Genomic DNA, 26171 nt, shown 5'->3' with positions numbered 1-26171 from the left:
GGTGGACGGGGCGCCCAGGCAGTTCTCCTTCGAGAAGCAAGCCCCAAAGAGTGGGATGCCCCAGGGCAGATTCTGTGTCTCGGCAGTGAGCGGACTGAAAACCCCTCACACTGCTGTGAAACTGGACACCACTATTTACGGAAAACCAGTCTTTTTCTGGAGGTGCAATGAATCATGCTCTTCTACATTTCACTGTTGTTTTTATCACCTGGATCTTTAAGGACAGGCTGAGAGCCTGAAGCTCGGAGATGAAGCCAGGTGTGTGTGTGTGTGTGTGTGTGTGTGTCGGGGGGGGGATTCCACGTCTCCAGCAGGTGCAGCTATTTGCCCCTAAAGCCTCTGGGGGCGAAGCGTACCCCCGCAGCAAGGCCGGTCCCTGGAGGCTCTGCCAGCATCAAACATGACCCCTTCTTCCTTGGCTCAGTTTTAGTGTTTTGTATTTTAAGTTATTGGATCATTATATTAAATAGAATAAATTGGAAGATCCTAGCTGAGTGAGAAGGTGCTAACGATGTACACAAACACATACTCTGAATAAATATAACAGCAAATCAAATTTTCTCTGAATTGGAGTCGACCATTTGTATTAAAAGCTGGGGAAAGGTCTAAAATAAAAACTTTATTTTAAAAGATGGGGATAAGTATAAATGGTAACTGGATGAAGGATTTAGGATGGAGGCTGTTGAGTCTTTTTGTAAATTATTCAACAGTAAGGTAATCCTATAGGTTTCTATCTAATATGAAAACAAAATTGCTCATTTTCTGAGCTGACCTGGATGAACTCAGGAACAGATACGTGTGTGACCACAGCATTGTAGTCTGGAGATAGAAAAAGAGTTCACTGGTTTCTGAGTTAATATTCTTAGAGACTAACAAAACAATCGCTGCATATAGTTACCAATGCAGCTAAAGCAACAGGGCATGCTGGGAACTTTGTAGAACTGGGTACTTAGGGGAACCCTGTTTGACAAACCCTCCCCAAGTTCCAATCACCTTCCTTAAGGTCTGCTCCAAGCCACACCTATCCAGCTTGACATTATATATTTAATTTCAGAGCAGCTGAAACCTCACCAATTACACTTGTCTGACAGTAGCCAAAAAGTAAACACAAGTTTATATAAAAATATGCATTTGAAAGTTTGCTTGTGTCTCTGTGTTAACAGATGAAGAAGACTTTAGAGCCGGAATCCGAGACGCTGGACCGGGTGGGGAAAACAATGGGCATGGACCCTGTTCCCGCGGATGTTCAGACACAAGTGCTCAGGATGGTCGCTGCTGAGTGCGTGAGGCCATCGCTCCTAAAACCAATCCTAAAAGCGCAGCCGTTTGGGGACTGGTCCCCTGGCAAATGGTCCTCTAGAAAGCCTGGGAGAAAATACAGGGAGAATCTGCAGACACACATCCAATCGCACCCCCACTCCAGAATGTACAATAATCTCCACGAATTTCACAGGAAGCAGACCTGGAGAACAGGCGTACATCCAGGATCCTGAGATTGGACTCGAATGACATTTGGGCGGGGACTACTATGAAAACAGGACAGTCTGTTGATTGATTGGTGGGAACCCGCTCGCCGTCTCTCCCACACTCACCCCACAGCTCAAGCCAAGCCCCAGAACCTCCCCCCGGCTTCTCAGCAGACGCTAGCAAAGTTCTGCCAAGGTTCTGCCCAGCGTTGGTTGCATTTCACCGATTTGGAGCCGTGTGAACTGAGCTCCCATCAAGAGTGGAGGAGTATTCGGGTTGTTTCTCTGGTCAACTGGTTAACCAGATCCCTAAGGACCGGGACCCTGAAGGGGCGTGCATGTTTACTTTGCAATTAGTGCAAAACCTCACTCTGCAGAGGCAGAGAGTAGAGGGAAGATCACTGCAGACCCAGCTGCAGGGACACGGGAGGTGACGGAGTAAGAAATGGAAGGAGGCTCCCAGGCAGGTGTGGATGCAGACACCAGGCACCTGCCACTCCCCCTCGAAAACACAGCCCTGTGGCAACCACCACCGACCTACCCATTCAGGCAGAAACGGTCAGTGGACACCTCAGCCACGGGACCTTCGCCCTGTCCTGAGCATCACCACATACGACCCACTGATCACCAAGAGGAGAGGCACCTTCTCCTGGGGAAATCCGGACGCCTCCTTGGCCATCTGAGCACACGACACCGCCCCAATCACGGGACACACGGACATCCTGGGCCTCCACAGGCTGCCCCAGAAGCTCACCCACCAGGATTCCCACCCCAAAGGACCACGTGGAACCTAATTACAAGGAAACCAGATGAAAGGATATTCCACAAAGCAACTGGCTTCAACCCTTTGCAAATCTCAATCTCACAAAAGACAGAAAGCAAAACAAAAACCAACAACTGGGTGGATTAGAGACGACTGAGAAGGGTGGACAGCTGACGTGGGCGCCGTCCTTCACCGGACCTGGATTTTAACAAAATACAGGAAGGACATGACATGGCACGTGGAGAAAGCCCCATGTGTGGGCGTCCAGAGGGCGGTGTGGCCGCAATGCTGACTCGCTTGTGGTTACGCAGAGGGTGGCTCCTCTCAGGGGACACCATTGTCAGCAATCCGGGATGAACAGACATGATGGCAGAGCCGGCTCTCACCAGCAAAACGTGTGTGTGTGTGTGTGTCTGTGTTTATGTGATGTGTGTGTATGTGTATATATGTGTGTGTTTGTGTGTCTGTGTGTGTGTGATGTGTGTCTCTGTGCCTGTGTGATGTATGTCTCTGAGTGTATGCATGTCTGTGTGATATGTGTGTGTTTATGTGATGTGTGGGTATATGTGTATATATATGTGTGTCTGTGAGTCTATGTGATGTGTTTTGTGTCTGTGTGATGTGTCTGTATGATGTGTGTACATGTCTGTGTCTATGTCTGTGTGTGATGTGTGTACACGTCTGTGTCTCTGTGTGTGTGTGATGTGTCTGTGTGTTTCTATATACACACACACACACAAATGGGCACTTTGTCAATGACCACAGCTGAGGTTTGTTCACTGTGAGACTCTGCCAAGTTTTCTGCAGGTCTGAAATTTTTCTGAACTGAAAGTTGAGAGGAAAAAGACAGGAGGCTGCTGCAGCTCACAGCTCTTCTCCTCCACGCGTGGGGCAGCTGCATCTCCCCTCCCTCCTGATCCAACCTTCACTCAAATGCCTGAGCCACCGGGATGCAGGCTCTGACTCCGTGCAACGAGCTCTAAGCTGAAAAAAATAAACCAGGCAAATAGTCTCACTCCAGACATCAAGGGGAGTGAAGAGCAGTGCTGGAGAAGCTCAGCCAGCAGTCCCCGGCCTCTCACCGGCAAGGCCTGGCTCTGGGTTTATCAGTCAGGGAAGCCGGCGTGGCCTGCAGGGTCCTCGGCCCCACACGGAGCCTCGAGACACCTGGTCCCAGGAACCCCGGGGCTCCTTCCTCTTCTCTGCGAGAAAAAGCCGCTGAGTGAGCCTGGGTCTCAGAGCTCTTTTTCTCTGTTTATCTTTTTTAAAAAATGTTTCTACGTTTAACTGACAAATCATGATTGTATCTACTTACAGGGCACCCAGTGATGTTTTGCTATAAGTATCCTCAGTGGAATGATTAAATCAAGCCAATTAACCGATCCATCACCTCACCCACTCACCAGTTTTCTGTGCTGAGAACATTTAAAATCGATTCTTTCAGCACTTCTGAAATTACATTTGGTGTGGTTGGAATGTTCATCCCTATCAAACTTCGAAACTCGTGGCAGCATTGGGAGGCAGTACCTTTCAGAGGCAACTGGGTCAGGATGGCCCCACCCTCACGAATGGATTCATCCATTCACGGATTCACGGATTAATGGACTGTCGTGGGGGTGGGTGGGGGCCTGGTGGCTTTGTAGGCAGGGCAGGCAGCCCTGGGCTGGCCCACTCTCCCCTCGCCAGGTGAGGTCCCGCACCGCCTCAGGACCCACCAGCAAGAGGGATCTCACCAGATGCGGCTCCTCAACTGCAAGGCATGAGTTCCTTTTCGTTGTAAAGTACCCAGTTTCAGACACTCTGACATATAAGCAGTAGACCTGGACTAAGACAACCTTGTTATTTACTGTGTCGCCTCCGAGGTCTTTAGAGAGAAAAGCAAAGTGGCTCATGCCGCCGTTACTGGACCCTTGGATTCCATGTTCCAGGAAATACACAGTGAAGAAGGGCTGGGGGCCTCTGACCTCCCACCCCTGCTAGATACCTCAAGGCTGTTAAAGCCTCGGTTAGGTGGGAGGAGCGAACCTTCGGATGAAGGACAGTCGTTTAAATAGACGCTCTCAGCGTCGTGGAAGCCTCACGGGCTGCCTCCCCCTGCAATATTCTGCATGACCAGCCCCGCCCACCGCCGTGGCCCTGGGACCACCGGAGTAGGGAGAGAGCTCGGGCTTCAGAGAAAGAAAGGCCCAGGCCGCCCCCAGAGCCGCCCCACCCCGTCGGCAGGTTCCCTCGTCGCCCCGAAGCCCAGCTCCTCCCCTGTAATCGGCGGTTGATGAACGCGCAGGGTGCGCTGAAATGCATCTGCCACAGCAGGTGGTGCATAGGAGATACCCTGCAGGTCCTGGTCCCCTTCCGTCCCCCACGGTGGGGCTGTGCTCACCTGGGCAGGTGCTGGCTGCACACAGCAGCCGTGTTCTGAGAAAGCTCAGCCACACTGGGAAGAGCTGGGTCCCCCACCCCCATGTCGCCACAGTTATGCAGCGCGCATTTCAGTTCCCTGCGCTGGGGACGGTCTTGCCTCTTCAGAGAGGGGCACATGGACCTGGCCCTCTCTCCCTCGGCAGCCAGCGCTCTAGCCCCTGACCCCAGGGCTGCTTTGTGTTCCCAGGGGAATCTCCTCGCCCCCCTCCATCTGGACAATTCCTCCTCCCGTCAGGCTCTCACCAAGCATCACCTCCGCCGGGAAGTCCTCCTGGAGTTAGCACCGCTCCCACCGCCCCCCTGCTCCCACTGTCCCCCCCCCGCCCCCACCGCCCCCCCCCCCCCCGCTCCCCCCGCCCCAGCCCCCACTGCTCCCACGTCCCCACCGCTCCCACCACCCCCACGGTGAGCTCCTCCGCAGGGCCCCAGTAGCTGGCACAGGGGAGGAATCCGGTCGCGGGGCCGCATACAATTGTACTTTGCCAATGTTAAGGATTTGCTGGACGACCTGGAAGTCCGGCGTCCCTCAGACACCTCGTTTTCTACCTTTCCTGCACACACACTGCACCAGTGTTACAGGAAAAACAGAGTTCTGGCCCCACACAGTCTAAAAATCAGATTCACTTTCTCCAGCCACCTACTTGAGGACCTAGATTTAGTTTGATTTAGGCTAGCTCTAAACATGAATATATATACTCTATTGCAAATTCCCAAAATGTGAACACACACACACACTCTCACACACTCACACTTTCAGTCACACACACCCCCACACACACACCCTCACAGTCACACACACCCACACACTCTCTCACACTCTCTTGCACTCACACACTCCACACACACACTTACACACAGTCTCACACCCACACTCACACCCACACTCTCACAGTCACACTCACACACACATTCAGTCTCACACTCACACCCACACACTCGCACACTCACTGCCACACACAGTCACACTCACACACACACACGTGGTACAGTGGAAGAGGGTTAGGTTTTGCAACAGCATTTTATAAGAGATGCTTCTATCTGAGGACCGCACAACTGTCTAAGGGAGAAGAGACGTGAGTTGTTGGAGGAGGGTCTCGTCTTTCTGCCGTTGATGGGTGCGTTGAGCCCCTGGGTGGGTAGCTGTGAACATATCCTGCTCCCACACGCCCTCAGCATCACATGGGTCTTGCTCTGGATTGGGCGCCTGGTTTTAGGAACACTGGATTTTGGCTCTTCCAATGTCTAATTTTTCTATTCCAAGCCATGCTGAAGGCATCCAAAAAAGAAAAAAGAACACCCCAAATTAGGGAGAGCTCAGCTCTTAAGACAGCACATATGGTGGCTAAAAATAGCCCCGGATCACGGCACATTATGTAAGCGCTGCGTCTTCCTCGGTGGCTGAGCGCTTGGAGGTAAAGTCTCTGCCGTGGGCTTGCTTTGTGGCACCCGCAGCACCATGAGCTGGGCACCCTGGCGGGGTTGGGCAGCTGGAGCCTGTGCCTGTTTGGAAACCTGCTTGAGGGCTCGGCTGGCCTGGGCTGTTGCTAAGTGCTAGTTTTCCTAAAGCCACTTTAGGTGGAAGCCTAGGCCAGCCAAAGCTCACTGTCAAGGCCTGGAGCCCAGGGGTTGGCGTCCAGGTGCCCCCTGCAGGCACTACTTGGTGTCCCCACATCAGGTCAACTGCACCATCTCCAAAAAACTGAACCAAGACGCCCAAGGGGTCATCCCTGGTCTGCCCTCTCCAGGGAGTGTGTGGCCCATGGACAGAGCCTGGGACATCCTCCCAGCCCCACCACCTGCCCCTTCCCCAGGGCAGAGACCCTCGCCCCTCCTGGTCTGCCCAGGACCCAGGCTTCGCCGGGTCCACAGCTGCCCTCACTCCCTTGACCAGTGACCCTCTGAGACTCAGCACGTGCACAACCAGCTCCTATGACAGTGCCACCACCGCCCGCCCCCCAACCTCCTGCCTCCTTGGCCTTGTGGCCCACTTCTCCTTCATGAAACCAGGGCTGTGAGCTCCATGTCTCCTGGCCCATCCAATGTCCACCATCATCATCTCCTGCCGGTTGCTCATGCCCCTCCTGCACCAAACCCTCCTGGAGGCAGCTGGGCTCCTGGGCAGCAGGGGCCTGGGGACAGGAAGACGCCCTCTCCGGGGTCACAGCCCAGGTGGATGGGGCCTGGCATGTGGGGCCTGACTCTGGCCCCTCCCCATGGCTCAGCCACCCTCCTGGCTGCTCCCTGCTGCCCCTGCCTGTGACCCCATTGTGATGCCCCTCAACTGTCCTCACCCAGCTGGCGGTGAGCCTTGCTCATTTTCTCCCTCACATCCGTGATGCCCGAGCAGTGCCTGGGACAGAGAAACGTCTCAGAATGTGCTGACTACACAAACAGAGTCTGTGTATTAATATGACCATAAGCCGGGCGCAGTGGCTCACGCCTGTAATCCCAGCACTTTGGGAGGCTGAGGCGGGTGGATCACGAGGCCAAGAGATTGAGACCATCCTGGCTAACACGGGTGAAACCCCATCTCTACTAAAAATATAAAAAATTAGCCGGGCATGGTGGCAGGTGCCTGTAGTCCCAGCTACTTGGGAGGCTGAGGCAGGAGAATGGCGTGAACCCAAGAGGCGGAGCTTGCAGTGAGCCGAGACAGCGCCACTGCAGTCCAGCCTGGGCGAAAGAGCGAGACTCCGTCTCAAAAAAAAGAAAAAAAAAAAAAAAAGAACATAAATTCTCATAGCAAGAAAGCACTGGCGTTCAGAGAGAATTCTGGGATTTTGCTGGAAAATGCTGGCTTCTGTTACTTCCAAACCAATATCAGTCAACTCGAGAATTAAAGGAAGCATAGAAAAAGCCATATTTTTATGGTGTAAGAATCAATGCGAAAATAAAAACTCAAACACTAACTGTTCAGTTATGACGTTCACAAGACAGAGCTTTCAAGATGAGCCAACCTGCTTAAGAAATTCATCCGATCACACACTTGGTGAGCAGAACAGGACACTCAGCAGCTGAAGATCGACGCCTAAATCACGGGTCTGCTGTGGGCTGCTTCGCTATCCTGTAGGGTGACCTCGCAGAAATACTTTGCTTTTAGAAAATGATTTTTTGTATTTCTTAAAAAGTAACCTCGTATCTGGGGAGGCTCTTGTCATCTAACCCAGGAGTGACTGATTAATCTGAGACACACACGTGGTGATGCGTGTGCGAGGGCGCTGGGGCACATGTAGTGATGCGTGTGCGAGGGCGCTGGGGCACATGTAGTGAGGCGTGTGCGAGGGCGCCAGGGCACACGTAGTGAGGCGTGAGCAGAGGGGCTGGGGCACACGTAGTGAGGTGTGAGCTGTGTGAAGGACGGGCTGGGGCAGGCGTGTGAAGATGCAGGAGCCTGGACCCCATGGGCATGAAAGGCACCCAGGTGCGTCCTGACACCGCAAGTGCCCTGGCAGGGAGGCCGACTTCTACCACCCACGTCTTGCTAATAGCCAGTCATCCCGATGGTTGGTTTATATCAGCGGCAGAAAGTGTGAAAGATGTGGCTGTAATGGTGTTGTCTGTTCTTTAAATGATGATGTGCCTGCTGGGAACATTGTGGGACCCCCCCCGCCGCCCAGGACGGATGTGTGCTTCCCAAGAGTATCTGTTGTCCGTCCATGTGTGTCTGATCCCGTGGGTTCTTATGATTTAATTTTTGGAGTTACCTATGACTTCATGTGCAAACTTATTTAAAACGTACAATAATTAAAGGCACACGTTGCTATTAGCTGGTGATGGCTTTTATCTAAAGAACTTTCTACATTTCTGGGGATACTTGATATGGATGGGATTTTTGTCCCCTCCAAGTCTCATGTTGAAATGCGATTCCCAGTGCTGAGGTGGGGCCTGGCGGGAGGTGATTAAGTCACGGGCGTGACCCCTCACGAATGGCTCAGCGCCATCCCCTTGGTAATGGGTGAGTTCTCGCTCAGTAAGTTCACTCGAGATCTGGCTGTTCAAAAGCCTGGGACCTCCCCCTTCTCTCTCGCTCCCTCTTTCACCATGTGATGCCGGCTCCCCATTGCCTTCCACCACGACTGGCAGCTCCCTGAGGCCTCCCCAGAAGCCGAGAAGATGCAGGTGCTAAGCCTGTGCAGCCTGCAGAACTGTGAGCCAATTACGCCTCTTTCTTTATCAATTACCCAGCTCAAGTATGTCTTTATAGTGACACAAAAGCAAACGAATGCAGTGTTAAAACAAAGGAAGACCGATTCTATACACGTCTACTTTTTTTGGAAGCATCCTGAAGCGTTTTGAATTATTTCAGATAACGATGCCATAGGCGGTGTGTGCCAGATTAAGGCAGGGTCAGGAACGGGGATAAGCCGCGGCGAGGGGCAGAAAGGTGCCATGGGGTGCAAGGAGATGCCTCATCCTAAAGACTTAGGTAAGAACCAGCGGCTCAGGGAGAGGCTCGCCCCAAAACGATGAAGGTTGTGGGCATCGGAGCAGATATGGGGCCCCTAATTCTTGTAAAAGATGAAGGAAGGAGGCAATGTGTGGGGAAAGGAATGACTTATTTCACTATACCCAGAATCTTGGCGCAGCAGCCAGCAGCCACCGAGAGGCTGGGGAACCCAAAGATAGTCTGAATGCAGGACCCAGGAGAGGCCAGGAGAATCTGACTTCATTGGGGTTTGGTGCTGGGGAATGCTTGGAGCAGTTGTGCCATCACAGCTGAGGACCCAGGGTCCCAGAGCCTGGGAGGGATGGGCTGTGGCGGGCGTGCAAACATGCAGGTGCCTGGACTCAGGCTCTGGGTCACCTCCTGGCAGACAGGCAGACTTTTTTGGTCCTTTGGCTGCAATGAAACTTGGACTGACAGGTGGGGAGAGCGAGCGTGGGTGAAAAATGTTCCACGCCAGGGTCATGCATACGGGTGGGAGCTACTGACAAAAATAAGACTTGGGGGCTTCTGCTGGCTTAATCTCTTCCCTCTTAAATGATTACTCTGGGTTAAAACCAACAGCAAACCCAGCTCCTCTTCTGCTACGGAAGGCAGCGTGCAGAATCTGCAAACAGACTCTTGGACGCCAAGGGAGAGTCCTTGGAAAGGAGGGTGGCTACATGCGAGGCTGGGTTACTGGGGAAGGGAGGCGGTGGTGGCTCGCTCAGGGTTGCAGCTAAAGATAGATGGCCCGATTTGGAAAGGAGAAAATCACTTAGAAAAGCTGTGCAGTACCGCTTCAAACTTCCAGCCTGGAGCGTCTCTGCACACAGCCCCCGTCCTGCCTGGTCAGGACTGCTGTGCTTTGTGTAAGAGGAAGTGCATGTTCAATCCCACTGGGGAAGGGAGGTGGTGGTGGCTCGTTCAGTGTCGCAGCTAAAGATAGATGGCCCAATTTGGAAAGGAGAAAATCACTAATGTGTAAATATGTAAGAAGCATATTCAGTCCCGAGCATCTCAGACGCGGTGTTTGGAAACACATGGGCTGCCCTGTCTGGGGAAATTGTTTTCCAGTCACACTAGGCTCCCTAAGAGTTCCCTCATCTGGGAAAACTCACACTCAGGCACCAGCGCCTCGGGAGGCCAAGTTGGGGGGGGGCCTTGGTGCCAGCCTCCACCCGCCGGGACTGGGCCGTGTCCCACTCAGCACAAAGCAGGAACCGCGGCAGACACAGAGGAAGAGCACCATGCGGTCACGCAGCCCAAGGAGGGGCCGGGCGCAGGGCAGAGCCCCGAGTGGCACTTACTGCGATGCGCAGGACGGACGCCTTCACGGAGGTCCATTTGTCCCGCCGCCGATCTATCACCAGGATGAATCCGATGCCAGCGTCCTGCAGGCTGCAGTGAGGAAGAGACGCCGCCGTTAATGTGTGCAGGTGGGAAGCCGGCTGCCCACGAAACCCCTCAGAAAACCTCCTGGGAGAGCGATCCACCGTATTCACGATGCCATTTCTGCAATACCAGATGAGAGGTATGGCACACGGGGGCCCCGGCAGCCCCATCCCCGCAGTCCCAGAACCCGTTCTCATCTACGGAAGGGCAGGCACTTGCGGTGTGTTCTTATTTCTCAGCCTAACACCAACCACCTCGATTCACAGATTCAGGCAGAACATCTCTCCCGAGCTCAGTCACTTGCTATTCCACAGTAAGAGCCGAGTCATTTTCCTTTCCTGGGTGACCAGCTGACTAAACCCTCCAAAGCAGTCTTATGGCGCATACATCACACCAGTCCTGGCATCTGAGGTGCCCGTGCTGGTCCACGTTAAGGATTCACTCGTGGTGGCATTGCTACGGTGCTGGGGGAAAATCCCCAAGACTTCTGAAGGTTCCCAAGCATCTGCTGGAAACGGGAGAGGAGGCAGCACTCTCTGCGACAGCCACATCTGTGACAGAGACCACACTTGCGCGTTGTATAACGACAGCCTCCGTCCTCGGATGAGCCTGGTAGCAGAAGCCTGAGTCACAGAGTAGGTGCGGAGAGCCCTCTTCCGCGGGCTCACACTGCAGCCAAGCCAATTGCATGATGCCAGCAGCTGCTACCACCAGCCAATCCAAAGCAGAAATAACCACATGGGCACGCCTAAGGCAGGGGCTAGAATCGCTCATTTCCAAGTCTCTGAACATGTCCTAGGTTTAAATGAAAATCAGAATTCCGCAGGATGGAGATAAATTATGCAGTCTGTGGGCGTGCCCGCTTGCTGTGAGCATCATTAACAAGCCAGGGATTTATGTCGATGTCTCCGATCCTTCTGACGCTCGGATTTAAAGACAGAAACAGCAACTCCCAAGACATGGAGACGAGGCAGTGACCCCCGAACGCCCATGTGTGGTGGGTGCTGCTGCATCTGTGTCCCTGTCTGCAAATGGCCGTGACAAACGCCTCATGTGTGGGGTAATTTGATTCAATAACAGCAGAAACCTTCTGGGTGAGTGCAGGAATAAACACACGGCTGCATTCAAAGCAGCCTTCTGCAGTGGGCACTAAGCGTGTGCGCAAGAATGGGGAGTCAGCGACTCCATTTCACAGCTGTGGGGGCCACAGGCAGAATTCGTTTTCTGATCTGGCTTAGTTCTTACGGAGCTAAGATTTTTTTTTAAAGTTATATTTTCAGCTGGGCATGGTGGTTCATGCCTGCAATCCCAGCACTTTGGGAGGCTAAGGCGTGTGGATTATTGGAGCCCAGGAGTTTGAGATCAGCCGGGGCAACAAGATGAGACCCTGTCTCTACGAAAAATACAAAGATTAGCTGAGCGTGGTGGCACATGCCTGTGGTCCCAGCTACTTGGGAGTCTGAGGTGGGAAGATTGCTTGGCCCAGGAGCCTGAGGTTGCAGTGAGCTGCGATGGTGCCACCGCACTCCAGCCTGGGCAACAGAGCGAGACTGTCTCAAAAAAAGAAAGAAAGAAAGTTATGTTTTCATATTTCCTTATTTACTTCTTGAGTCTGAGCACTTTGACAACTTTTTCTGAACTGTGAGACACAGTGGGTACAGGGAATCTTACTTCCCGTGTAGACCTGCGTGCTCCCTTGGGAGAGGCACGAAGTTACAGGTTATCCTCCAGTAACGGGCGCTACAAGTGCCTTTTCCACAAAGGGACCTTGGATGTGCCAGGCCACGGAGACGGAACCCAGCTCCCCTCCCTCTTGCCCCAGGTGGTGTAGTCAGAGCTGCCTTTGGACTCCAACCCAGGGAGCTGATCCTGGAGCTCTCTGGGTCCCAATCCTCCTAGAGTGAAGGAGAGAAGAGCCCAGAATGATTAATTTCCACTGAGCACATAATCCTCAGACCAGCGAACCCAGTCAAGTGCTTTCAAGTTCTGAAGCAGGGGTGATGCTAGCTAGAAACGCCCCAAGCTGCCCACCTGCAGGTTTGCTTTATAAAGAGCCCCTGCCAAGGGGCTGTGTGTTGGGTGGGAGGGGCTCACCGCCTCTGTGACACTGGCGGACTCTGGCGGGCCCCGCAAAGGCGTCACCTTGGACAGGTGACTCAGCTGTGAACCATCTCTGCTTGCTTTTCTGTAAAAATGAGGATAATAATAGAATCCACCCCCAGTGGTTACCGTGAGAGTGAAATGAAGCCACTGAGTGTGCTGTAACCCGCAACGCTGGCTGAGCGGTGTCACTGTTTTGCAGAACAACAAAGCCTGACTCAATTTCTCCCCTTTTCCCTGGAATAGAGCTCTGATTGGGGTGGAATTTCAGCCTCTGTGTCTGCCCATGAATGCCCCCGCTACTCCACAACAGGCTGGACCAGCAACGGAGACCGTGACTGCCGCGTAAGAGCTGCTGGATGCAGAACGCACCCCCAGACCTCTGTGGCCCAACACATACAATTGTAGCCAGAACGCACCCCCAGACCTCTGTAGCCCAAACACATCCAATTATAGCCAGAACGTACCCCCAGACCTCTGTGGCCCAAACATATCCAATTATAGCCAGAACGCACCCCCAGACCTCTGTGGCCAAACACACCCAATTATAGCCAGAACGCACCCCCAGACCTCTGTGGCCCAAACACATCCAATTCTAGCCAGAACGCACCCCCCAGACCTCTGTGGTCCAAACACATCCAATTCTAGCCATGGAGCTTCTGTCCCACATGCAGCCAAGCTCATGCCTCACTGCCCACAGTGCCCGGTGCCTCCCACATCTGGCTTCTCACGCCGTTAGGTGCGCGTCTGTCTCACACCCAGCAGTGCAGGCTGACGCTGAAACCACGAAAAAGGCGCCATGCACGTCCGATGCCACTGGATGCCACCTGGCCTGCCCGTGTGGGGCTTCCACTCCCTCTACGTTTAAATCTTTGTGTTACATTGTAATGGGAACACCAGTATCACAAATAGGCATCCGTTTTCAATGAGAAACCAAAGTTACCCACAACTAAAACATTTTTTAGAAGTCAAAATTGCAAGTGAAATATAAGGTGTTGTAAATTTATTCGACTCAAAAAATGCATACTAGAAAATCAGTTTCTCAACGAGAAGGACGGACTGGTTTCCAGGTGGTGTTAACGGGGCTGTCACTGTTGCTCAGCCGCGGAAGGTGTGGGGCCTGGGCAGGACGACAGTGCTGGTTCCTCCTGCCACAGCCGTGCTCACCATCGTGGGTGCAGGCCCAGGGTGCACGTGGGAACAGGGTGCGGGCAGGAGGCATGCTTCTTCAGGGATAGAAACTTGTCCTCAGGGGTGCTACACACCAGGCACTGTGCCAACAGTCCTACAGCTATTCATCAAGCTCCATTGACCATCCCATGAGGCTGGTGCTATGATCCTCTCCAGGCAGAGAGCTTTAGTCACTTGCCCAAAGTCACACAGCTGTGAGCACAGACAGGGGAACCTGGCTCAGATACCACATGTGCTGCCCGTAAGGCCATGTCCACCCTGGCGGCCTCCTAATGTTCCCACCAAGCAGGGACCCAACCCCAGATGCCCACACACCAGCACTCAGCCTCCTGCTCTGCACAGCCCTCTGCCACGACCTTGCCCCCTACGCAGGGCCCAGGTGGATGCTCATCCACACCCCCTCAGCCCCATGTCTCCTCTCCTACCACATTTCGGGAACACTGACTCAGAAGGTGCAAAGCCTGGACTAAAAAAGCCTCTGACGTGAGGATGTACAGAGCCCCTAGAGCCTCCTCTACCCATACTGACTGTGGTCACGGGGGCAGGGCCACGTGATCCCCCATACTGACTGTGGTCACGGGGGCAGGGCCACGTGATCCCCCATACTGACTGTGGTCACGGGGGCAGGGCCACGTGATCCCCCCTACTGACTGTGGTCACGGGGGCAGGGCCACATGATCCCTCCATCGCGGCCCATGGCATTCCCAAGGCTGCACTGCCCAAAACCGTGAGGCAGGACCTGGATCTGCTCACAGGAGTGAGGACCCAGGGCTCACAGAGCTCGGATCTACACCCACATCTGTGGCCTCCTGTGCCTGAGGGAGAGGGTGGTGTGGCTTCTGCCCAGTTTCAGCAGGAAACAGTCCCCAGAGTCACCAGAGGGATGAAGGTGATGGTGCTGGAGGAGTTGGGGTAGAATAACTCAAGCTGGCAGCCACCCCAGAAATGTCCCTCGCACCCAGGGCACGAACACGGCCCACAGACGCCCCATCAGCCACCAACAGTTGGCCTTGGAGGGGCTGCCCTGGCCGGTCGCCCAGCAGCTGAGTTTGAGGTCAACGAGCTCACTTTTGGCCCAAATAAACAAAAAAGGCCCAGCGGTCTCATAAAGTTTCAGGAATGTTCCAACTGGCTGCGTCTTCTGTGACAGAGGCCCAAACCGCTCAGGGCTCGCGACCTTGGGAGCCCCATGGTCCCCCACCCACATGGGCAGACAGCCTGCTGGCCTGCGGGTGCAACACAGCTCACTGGACAGCAGCAGAGTGTGAAGGTTGGTCTGGAAGCAGAGGCTGGCTCCTCCCTACCAGTGGGGCGGGGAGGCCACAGCACCAGGTTCCCTCAGTGCCTGGCCAACTGCCTCTGCTCCGTGGACATGGTGGGGGCGAGGAGGATGCTTTGTCCCAGGGCGGGGGCACGTGGAGGCCGGGACACGGGAGGAGCGGCGCTTGCAGAGGGCGGCGGAGCTTAGGAATCAACAGTGCGTGGCCAGGAGGGGCTGAGGGGACATGAGGCCTGGGTGGGAGGAAGGGGACCCTTGGTGTCTTTGCTTCTCAAACGTCAACCTGCACCCAAGATGGGAAGAGGAGTCTGGGAGAAAGGTCCCTGCACATCAGGGTAGCTGTGTCCTCAGGAAAAGCAAAACAAACACACAGGAAGGCCCTCCCTGCACAGTGGGACTCGGTTACCCTGGCCCATCTGGGATAGAGTAGGTGGCACCTAAGTTCTTTTCCTTGGAGGACACCATTCTTTATGTGAATACTTTGTCCAATTATAATGCACATTACACAGAAGCACAGAGTGTGAGTGACGGCAGTGAGTGCCCAGATTGAGAGGCCGTTCCCACCTTCCAGGGTGCCCCATCCCGACTCCTGTGACCATACATTAGTTTTGCCTGCTGTTGAATTTTGTCCAAATAAAAATACACAATATGTGCTTTTTTGGTGTCTGGCTTCTTTCGACATTGTGGCATTTACCCACGTTGTTGCAGTAGGGTGTCTGTTCATTCTTGTTGCTGCGTTATGGTATACATATATGATGAAATATGACTTATTAATAAAGTCTACTCTTAATGGACATTTGGGTTGTTTCCAGTTTGGGGCTAAACTGAACATAAGACAATCAGCATTCTTATACATGTCTTCTAGTGCACATGATACACACTCCTGTTGGACATATTCTTACGAATTGCTGTAATTATGTAGATGTGGACAAATATACACCTGCCAGAAATGCATGCTCCATGGTTTTGTCAGCACTGGATACTATCTGTCAGTAGAATTTTAGCCATTCTTGTGGGTACAGAGTAGTGTCCTGATATGGCTTTAATTGGCATTTCCCAGAGGCAGGAAGCCTTCTGTGTTTAGTGGCTATCCTCTTTTATGAAATGCCTGTTCACATCTTTTGGTTGTTTTTCTACTAGATTCTCCTTTATCTTGTTGGTGTGTAGTTCTCTGTATAAGCTAGAAACAAGTTTCTTATTGGATGTGCATATTGCAAACATCTGCTTCCATACTGTGGCTTTCCGTGTCAATCTCTTCATGGTTCATTTTGATGAAAAGAGTAACTTAACTTTAATGTAGCCCAACTTACTGACCTTTTCCTTTCTGATAATTGCTTTTTTTGATAACTGCTTCCCTTGTGTAAGAAATCTTTTCTTACTCTGAGATAGGTATTTTCCTATGTTTGTCGACAATAGAGACTATATTACTTTAAAGTTCACATTTACACCTGTGATCTATCTGGAATTAACTTTTGTATATGGTGTGAGGCAGGTATCAGCATTCATAATTTCCCACACAGACAGCCAATCACATCCACTCCTCTTACTGAGGACGTCCATCCCCCTCCGTGCTACAGTATCACTTAAGAAATAGATCAAGAGACTGCAATGGCCGGGTGTGGTGGCTCATGCCTGTAATCTCAGCACTTTGGGAGACCAAGGCAGGCGGATCACAAGGTCAGGAGATTGAGACCATCCTGGCTAACACGGTGAAACCCCGTCTCTACTAAAAATACAAAAAAAAATGAGCCAGGCATGGTGGCGGGCACTTGTAGTCCCAGCTATGCAGGAGGCTAAGGCAGGAGAATGGCGTGAACCCGGGAGGCGGAGCTTGCAGTGAGTCGAGATAGCACCATTGCACTCCAGGCTGGGTGACAGAGCGAGACTCCACCTCAAAAATAAATAAATAAATAAATAAATAAATAAATAAATAAATAAATACATCAAGAGACTGCAGATGTGTGGTCTGTCTGGATTCAATATTCTGTGCTGCTGCTCTTCTGTTTACACCATCTGTGTTAATCACTGTCACTTTAATAATGTCTTAATATTTGGCAGTATCAGCTTTCAACTTTTTTCTTCAAAGTTGGGTTGACTATTCCTCACCCCTTGCATTTTCATATAAAATGTAAAGGCAGCCTGCCGATGTTCACGCCTAAATAAAGAAAAACCTGCTGGAATTTTATTTGGGAATTGCATTGGATCTATATGTTTATTTAGAGAGAATTAACATTGTATAATACTAATTGTCTTCTAATCTGTGAACTAAAATATTCTTCCATTTATTCATGCTACTTTAATTTTTAGTAGAGACGGGGTTTCACCGTGTTAGCCAGGATGATCTTGATCTCCTGACCTCGTGATCCACACACCTCGTCCTCCCAAAGTGCTGGGATTACAGGCATGAGCCACTGCGCAGCCACTTTAATTTCTTTCAATAACATTTTGCAGTTTTCTGCTTAGAAGTCTTGCACGTCTTTTATTAGATATGATTTTATTCCTATGTACTCAATTTTGATGTGATTATAAGTGGTATTTATAAATTTCATTTTCCAATTGTACATTGTTGATATATATAAAAATACTAAAATACAGTTAAGTTTAGCATATTGACCCCTGGCCATTGATCTTGCTAAATTACTGACTCAACTTAAGAGTCTGACTGTGACTTAATTTGGATTTTCTTCACACACAACCACATTGTCTAGAAATAATGAATGATACCTGTGTTTCTTACTGTTTCAATCCTTAAGACTTTTCTTTTCTTGTCTTGTTGTCTGCCTGGTACCTCCAAGCACAATCCTGAATAGAAATGAGAACAGTGTTCCTGATCTCAGGAGCAAAGCGTTCAATACTTCACCATGAAATGCAGAAAGTGGGGCTCACCTCTGTAAAATTCCAGAATCTGGCTCCCCAAGTCCTGGCTGCCTCTGCAGCCTCTCAATCCCTCAAACATATTTTTAAACAAAATTTTACCCAGGTTTTACAGTTGCTCTTGGTGGAAATATCAGTTGGCTAAAGACACTCTATTACAGCCAGAATGGAAGTAGGTAGCAGGTTTTGAACCTGTTTCCATCTAATAGAAACATTTACATGAATTATGACAAATGTAACCCAGGTCGAAAGGAGTATCCTGGCTCTGAACCAGTTTAGTCTAACCTGAGTCTCCGACCCCATGCTCTGCAGATGTTCAACCAACTCTCCAAGGTCCCTACAAATGGTGCCGTTGGGCAGGGGTGGTTTCATCTTTGGTTACAATTCCCTACTTCCCCAGAACTTGTGTTCTTCACTCTGTCTAGCTCAACCCTGCCCTGGCCTGCCCTCCACCTTCCACTCCTAGGGGTCCAGCAAGGTGCTTTCCATCGTGGTCATTATCATCATCCTAACAGCGCACAGAGCTTAGGACGCAAGCCAAAGGTTAAGCCAGCCTGTGGGGCTCTACTGTGCGCAGACGCCAAGAACATGGCAGGCTGTTAGTCGAGAGGAATTCTTCCAGGATGACACGTTTGCACCTCCCCCAGCCCCTCTCTGCACTGAGATGGACAGGAGGGCCGCTGGACCGTACGGCACTAAGTTCAAGTCTAGCGGTTCCAAACACCAGGGTGCAGACCAGTGCCAGATGGATGCAAGAGAAACATCCGGGAGCTTGCTACAACACGGGTCTTCTCGGGCCACTCCTGCATATTCTGATGTGATGATTTGAGAGTGGGGCTTAGGAATTCACGGTTGTTAAAAGTTCCACTTGGTATCTGAACCCCATGGACTGGATGGGAATAACACAAATAGAGGCTGGGGATCCTCTGAGAGTCAGGGTCTGGTGGAGGAGTTGGGGGGCCGCCCACTGGCAGCAGCCAGGAGGCAGGAGGAACACAAGGGGAGCAGGATATCGCAGACACCTGGAGAAGAAAGGCGCGAGCTCAGAGGGCTCCTGGGTGAGAGGGCTCCTGGGTGTGCGCCTGCGACACATGCACTCCTGGGGATGCGGGGCCGGTACAGCGCGTCCTTCTGTGGGTGGCTGCTGCCACTCACCCACCCCGCACCTGCCCCCACCATTGCCGTTGCCCTCCATGGAATCAGCCCCACCTGATGCCCTGGCCTGCTTTATTCTCCTGCCCTCTGTGCCCAGTTACCTGTGGGCAGCTGGCATCTCACGCAAAGCTCGTAGGAAAAGCCCCCCAGAGCACAGAGGCACAGGCGGCCTTGGTTGCCCAAGCCCATCTGTGATTACCAAAACCCAACACACTCATAAAGAAATAGCGAAAGAAAAGTGGTATTTAAAATTGTCTTAGAACTCTGGCTGTGAAAAGCAAAGCAACCTAAGTTAACTTATGTATATAAGGAAGGAAGATCAATGACACAATTAAAAGAGAATGGTGGCGTCATTCTCATTTCCAAAGACTCCTCTGCGAGCTTCTGCAACACTGGCCAACTGCAAACCCAGAATCAGGCTGGCGTCTGTGGGACTGAGGTGCCTCTGGGCATGGAGAATGGGTCCCTGGAGTTACAGACACGAGTGTCCTCTATAATAACAGAATCCACTAATGTGACCGCAGCAGTGTTGTTTGTGATGCAAAATCCTGACCTGCAGCCATCCTCCACCTGCTGAGGCCAAACATCCCTCAGGCCCCTGCTGTACCACGGAGAGGAAGGCCCCATCGCCCGCCAAACAGACTCCCTACCGAAGGGGCCTCTGCCATTTCAAACGTGCAGAAACTGAGGAATGCAGAAGTGAATGACATACCCAGGGTCAAACAGCTAACAAGTGGGGCGCTGGGGTCTGCCGATCGCTCACACCACAGTAAGACCTTAAAATCGCCATCCTCCAAGGAGCTTCAGGCGGAGGGCAGATAACACAGGAGCTCCCTGCAGGACCTGTGCCCACCCGGATCCACGGAGGCGGCCGGCCACGAAGCTGTCCTGGGGGACACTGGAACCGCACCCTCACGGAAGAAAAAGGCAGCAGGCGAAGGAGCCAGGGAGGGGGCCGGAGGAGGGGAGACAGAACCCCTGAGGGATCAGACACCCAGAGCTGCACACCGCAGAGGGGGTTTGAGGCAGAAAACGGCAAAACAGACCGCAGAGCCGGGTGAGGTCAGAGGACCTGGTTTCCCGCCAAGGAAGTCTGTGGCTGCAGGAAATAATTCTGTGGCTTGTAAATATTAAAAACCTCACTGTCAGGACGTCTTACCTGAGTAGGGTCATTTATTAGGGTTTACAGACAGGCCTTAGAGTAAAATATGCACGATTCATAAGTGCACTACGTGGTAGTTATAGCAGGACACAAAAATTAAACGTGAAGCAATGAGGGCGTCAGAGTCACCCAGAGAAGCCGCCCCAGTTTCAACATTTTTCCAAAAGCTGCGGTTGCCCAACTGCGCCCTCGTGTGGTTGGAAGTGAATCTCGCAAGTGTTCCTGTCGGGAATGGTGAGGTCTGCAGGGGGTGCTGCGCGTGGGACACGAACCCTTCCTCCCGAGGGGCTTCACGGGGGCCATGCTCTTCCTCCTTCTCCCGCCCTCCGGTGTGGGCGCCATAGGTCCTTTGCTATCAGGGCGCCCACCCTGACGCCACCGCCCGGGACTGCGGGCCTGCCTTGCCTCAGATCTGTGGCTCTGCGGCCACAGCAACCCCTAACCTCCGGGGACTGTCACTCCCCAAGGAAGGTCGGTCCTGAGCTGTGTCCTGGACCCTGAGCACAGACACTGCAACCCCGGGCCTTTTCTGCTCATGCCAGCGAGACCAGGGCAAGGGCGAGGGCGAGGGTGAGACCAGGGCAAGGGCGAGGGCGAGGGTGAGACCAGGGCGAGGGCGAGGGTGAGGGTGAGGGTGCTCACTCCTCCAGGACGGAGCCAGCATAACCATCGTGCAGCCCAATAAGCAGCCATTGGTCACGTGTGAATGAAAATGAGGCTGCCTGGCTGGTCATGGTGGCTCACGCCAGTAATCCCAGCACTTTGGGAGGCCGAGGCGGGTGGATCATTTGAGTCCAGGAGTTCGAGACCAACCTGGGCAACATGGTGAAACCCCATCTCTACAAAAAATACAAAAATTAGCCGGGCGTGGTGGCGTGCGCCTGTCATCCCCGCTACTCGGGAGGCTGAGGTGGGAGGATCACCTGAGCTGGGAGCTGGGGAGGTTGAGGCTGGAGTGAGCCGAGATCGCGCCACTGCACTCTAGCCTGGATGACAGAGCCAGATGAATCTCCAAAAAAAAAAAAAAAGGAAAAAAAAGAGGCAGCCCTGCCTGCCATGGGCTGGATTTTTAATTTTATTTAGCTTTCATTTTACATTTAAATGGCCACAGGTGGTCAGTAGCTGTTGAATTCAATAGCAGTAACAGAAAAGCACCTGGAGAACGTGTTTTGGGAGGGCGTGGGGAGAGGACCTCGGGGGAGGTGGTCACCGCGGTGCATGCAGAACCCGGAGGAAGGAATGGCAGGGCCTCCGCGACGTGTCCCCAGTGCTCAGAAGCAGCAGACTCCATGAACAAAATGCTGATGTGGAGACAGGAAACACACCCGAGAGGTGGCTTCCCACCCAGGGCAGCTCGCAGACTCCTGGGCCATGCAGTGTCTCCCGGTTCCTCCTAACGAGGCTGGCTGTGGGTGGCAGAGCTTCCACTCAGGGCTTCAGACCATGCAGGGCAACCGGGGCCAGCACAGCCTCAGGCCAGTCAGGGATGGCAGACAAGGGCGGCCCTGAAACTGCCAACTCCGTTGGGGTGGGGGTGGGGGGAAATCACCCAGCTGGAGCATTTGAGAAGCGCCAGAAACGGCGCACAATCTCACAGGTGGAACACAGAAAGAAGCCACACCCATGCGGGGCGACCCTTTACAGCAGTGACCCTAACAGGGAAAGAGTGGGGACCACAAAATGCCCACAAACAGGCCCAAGCGAGCACACGGGGTCCACTCACGTCACAGGGCCACTCACGTCACGGGGTCCACTAATGTCACGGGGGCCACTCACGTCACGGGGCCACTCACGTCACGTGGGCCGGCCCAAGTGAGCATACCAGGTCCGCTTACATCACAGGGGCCAGGAAGCCTTTAGAAAGAAGGCACAGCGGGCGCGGTGGCTCACATCTGTATTCCCAGCACTTCAGAGGCCAAGGTGGGTGGATCACTTGAACCCAAGAATTCTAGATCAGCCAGGGCAACATGGCGAGACTCCATTTCTACAGAAAATACCCAAATTAGCCGGGTGTGGTGGCTCATGCCTTCAGTACAAGCTACTCAGGAGACTGAGGCAGGAGGATCACCTTGGGCCCAGGAGGTTGAGGCGGCAGTGAGCTGAGATCCTGCCACTGCACTCCAGCCTGGGTGACAGAGCAAGACCCTGTCTCAAAACATGACAAAATCTATATATAAAATGAAAGGCAGCAGCAAATGGCACCAAGGTAGAAGGGCGCCACGACACACCGCTGAACAGAAGCAGCAAGCTGCGAGGTGGCATGTCCTGTGCTGTCCCACCACACATGGATGAACAGCCTGGGTGTCACCCCAGTGCAGCTCCACAGTTAGCTGTGGGGGAGGGAAGCAGGAGGTGAAGCGGAAGCTTCACTTTTTAATGCACACGTATTAAATTGTTGAGCACGCTCACACACGCTCACAGACACTTCCTGTCCTTATATTCAAAAGCCAATTCAAAGTTCAATAGGAAATCAAACCCACAGTGAGAAGTGGGGCTCTTCCAAGGGCTGGGGTCCAGCTGCCCTCCAGCTCAGACAGCCGGACAGGGTGCTCAGGTCACCGCAGGGGGGGCGACAAGCCAAGCTGGCTCCAGGTGCTCATCTTAGAATCAGCGAGATGGGAGGACGCTCCTCTTGACTGGGAGCCCAATGATTACATTCGTGTTTCTGTTCCGTCCCACATGCACCCTCCCCATACCGTCCACACAAACTGTGCATGCATGTGGTGTGTACGTGTGCAGGTCTGTGGGGGGGTATGCATGCACTTGTGTGTGTGTGTGTGTGTGCGTGTGTGGTTATACACGTGCACATCTGTGTATGTAAGTGCATGAGTGCCTGCGTGTCTGCATGTGTGTGTGTGTGTGTGTGTGGGGCATGCGCAAGCCTGTGTGGGTGCATGTGTGCATCTGTATGTGTACATGCCTCTTATGGGCTGAACGTGACCCCTGTCCCGGCAAGCTGGCTGGTAGATGGGAGTCCCTACCTCCCAAGGAGCTGGGAGCTTTGAGCCAGGCCCATGGAAAGTCAGCGTCATCATCGGCTTCAGTGAATTCCTTCCACACTGCTGCTCCAGCAAGCCCCAGGCTCCCCACCTCATCCCTTCTCTGAGGGCCGCTGCCCTCCTCCCCATCTCCCAGCTCCTCCCTCCCCCCGCATTCTCCCTCCCCCCTGCATTCTCCCTCCACCCTGCATCCTCCCTCCACCCTGCATCCTCCCTCCACCCTGCATCCTCCCTCCACCCTGCATCCTCCCTCCACCCTGCATCCTCCCTCCACCCTGCATCCTCCCTCCACCCTGCATTCTGGCAGCTCATAAACTCTTTGGCACCCACTTCACAGAAAACACAACCCTCAGAAAAGGCTCCACAGACCTTGTCTCACCTCCCAGACTGTCCCTACAGCCCCCGACTCCCCGGCACTCTGTCCTGCCCCCTGGTGCGTTCGCTGTCCCCAAAGATGCCACTGGCTCCCTCCTGGGGTCTCTGTGACTGTCCCCCCAACCCAAGCTGGCTCCCTCCTGGGGTCTCTGTGACGAATGCTTCCCAGTTTACATTAAGTTCCTTGTCCACAGAGATGCTGCCGCCCCCGCCCTCTGCTTCCCTCATGCTCTCTTTCTCTATCTGTGTCTCCCTATCTCTGTGTCTCTGTCTCTATCTCTCTGTCTCTTTCTGTATCTCTCTGTCACCCTCTGTCTCTTCTCTCTGTCTCTCTCTGTCTCTGCCTCTCTGTCTCTGTCTCTCTGTCTCTGTCTGTCACTCTCTGTCTGTCACTCTCTGTCTGTCACTCTCTGTCTCTGTCTGTCTCTGTCTCTCTGTCTCTGTCTCTGTCTCTCTATGTCTCTTTCTCACATTGTTTTCCCACAGCCCTGCTGCCCTGTATGCCCTCCATAGCTGACATATTGTCTCAGCAACACAATTCTCTGTTTATTTGCTGTTGTATTCCCAGTGTGCGCTGACCATTGAGACTTCTCAGCAAGCAGTGCCTGGACACACAGGTCTGACCGTCTACCTGTGCATCTCCTCCCCGGACCATATGGCTCTAAGGGGGCCATACAGGGTCTGGAATCTGCTTGTCGCTGGTCTCCATAGCCTCTCTGAGACCTTGGCTCCTACCAAAGCCTGGCCGATGTTGGTTAAATTGTGCTCCATTAGGAGTAGGAAGGGCTATAGGGTTTTCAGAGATCCGAACCTGCCCTCTGACGAACAAGGGCCCACACCTGCGTCGGCGGACACCCGAGGGCCCACACCTGGCTTCGGCGGACACCCGAGGGCCCACACCTGCGTCGGCAGACACCCGAGGGTCCACACCGGGCTTCAGCAGACACCCGAGGGCCCACACCTGCGTCAGCGGACACCTGAGAGTCCACACTGGGCGTCGGCGGATGCCCAAGGGCCCACATCGGGCGTCAGCGGACACCTGAGTCAGCAAAGCACGAGGTCACCCCCTTCGCCCTGGTGAGTCATCTTTCCAAGGACCAAAAACTTGGTTTATATTAACAGGTGTCCCAAACCATTTCGGGCAAACCTATTTCAGTCTAATACTCCGAAAATGATGAGTATAGTCAGATGTAGTGCTTAAATTGGGACACCTGGCATTTGCATATGAAAACAAAAGGAGAGTTAAAATTAGAACTCAACATTCTTTCTAAGTGGGTAGAAGTGATGCTTGGTTTAGAATGTAACAGTTGAAACCCCTTAAAAGCAGCCTTCATGAGAGATTTGTCCATTTAATTTGCATTGACATGTGAAAGAACAGGCCTGGTCAATTTCACTTTTTCCCACTTAACGCGCTGGCTGCGCAGCTGTCTGGAAACTGCGTGCTGAGGAACCGCCTGTGCCAGGGTCTCGCCCACCTTCTCCTGGAAGAAAAGGTCCAAGCTCCCCTCCCTCACTTGGTCTCCCAGGGATGTCCCGGGACCGAGCCGCAATGCTCCGCGTCTCCAGCAGAGGGCAGCCCCGTCCCCACCGTGGGAAGAGGGTCCCCGCAGAGGGTACTTCCCCGGGGCACAGCACCCTCAGGGCGCCGCGGGCAGGTCTCCTGCTTGTCACGAGCCTGGCAAATTTGCTCGCCAGGGATGCAGAGACTTCCTGTGGGACGGCCCCCTCCGCCAAGCTGCACCTGCAAGGCTTGCGGGGACCCTGGTTTTATCTGCAGAGGCCGTGCTTGACCCCCACGTTTTTAACACACTCTGCACTTCTCAAGAAGGCATCCCTTAGATGCCCTTAGGAAGAAGAGTTCCCTTAGAAATGTGTCAAGAACTGTTCACTCTCTCTGGAAGGACACGCTCAATGGCAACACCCTGGAGGTATGGGGTCCCCACAGCACGTCTGCAGCCCCCGTGCTCACAGAAATCCAGCGGGGCTGCCGTGGCTGCTGCGCCCTAGGACGCTGGGACAGCCAGGCGACAGGTGGCTCTTACAGGCCCGCAGCTTCCCTTCTCTGGGTCCTTCTGATCAGGGCACACGGGCGTCCTCCCAAATTCACACGGATTGGGTTTTGTTATCAAAGAGTTTTATTTCCAGATAGAAACGGAGCATTGGGTCTGACACTGACGAGACCTACCTGGGAAGAAAGGAAATGTGGGTAGAATGCACGCATACACTCGCGCTCACACACCCCACACATGCCACACACACCCCACACTCACCCCACACATGCCTCACATTGTCCACATACACCACACACACCCCACACACCCCACACATGCCACATGCTCACCCCACACACACCACACACTCACCCCACAAATGCCACGTGCTCACCCCACACCACACATTCACCCCACACATGCCACATGCTCACATTACACACACACCACATACACCACACACCCCACACTCACCCCACACACACCACACACTCACCCCACATGTGCCACATGCTCACCCCACACACACCACACACACTACACACTCACCCCCATGCCACATGCTCACATTACACAC

The 26171-nt window shown here is 53.2% G+C and overlaps 1 protein-coding gene across 38 annotated transcripts in view; it reads right to left on the bottom strand.

Annotated features, from left to right (window-relative positions):
* The window catches only part of MCF2L (MCF.2 cell line derived transforming sequence like), a 202252-nt gene that overhangs the window by 38908 nt on the left and 137173 nt on the right, over positions 1–26171 (bottom strand). For 22 of the 38 annotated variants that reach the window (XM_058438087.1, XM_058438088.1, XM_058438089.1 and 19 more), the window contains one exon: positions 10384–10588. In XM_058438087.1, coding sequence (XP_058294070.1) covers positions 10384–10588 — 205 coding nt within the window. Of the gene's footprint in view, positions 1–10383; positions 10589–10855; positions 11125–26171 lie in introns of those variants that run through there. The other 16 variants (XM_058438110.1, XM_058438111.1, XM_032151349.2 and 13 more) reach the window with 4 other exon arrangements.

The sequence above is a fragment of the Hylobates moloch genome, unplaced genomic scaffold, assembly GCF_009828535.3.
Source record: "Hylobates moloch isolate HMO894 unplaced genomic scaffold, HMol_V3 SCAFFOLD_4, whole genome shotgun sequence".
NCBI lineage: Eukaryota > Metazoa > Chordata > Mammalia > Primates > Hylobatidae > Hylobates > Hylobates moloch.
Note: the sequence above shows the minus strand (reverse complement) of the source record. Positions and strands in the feature narration are given on the sequence as shown.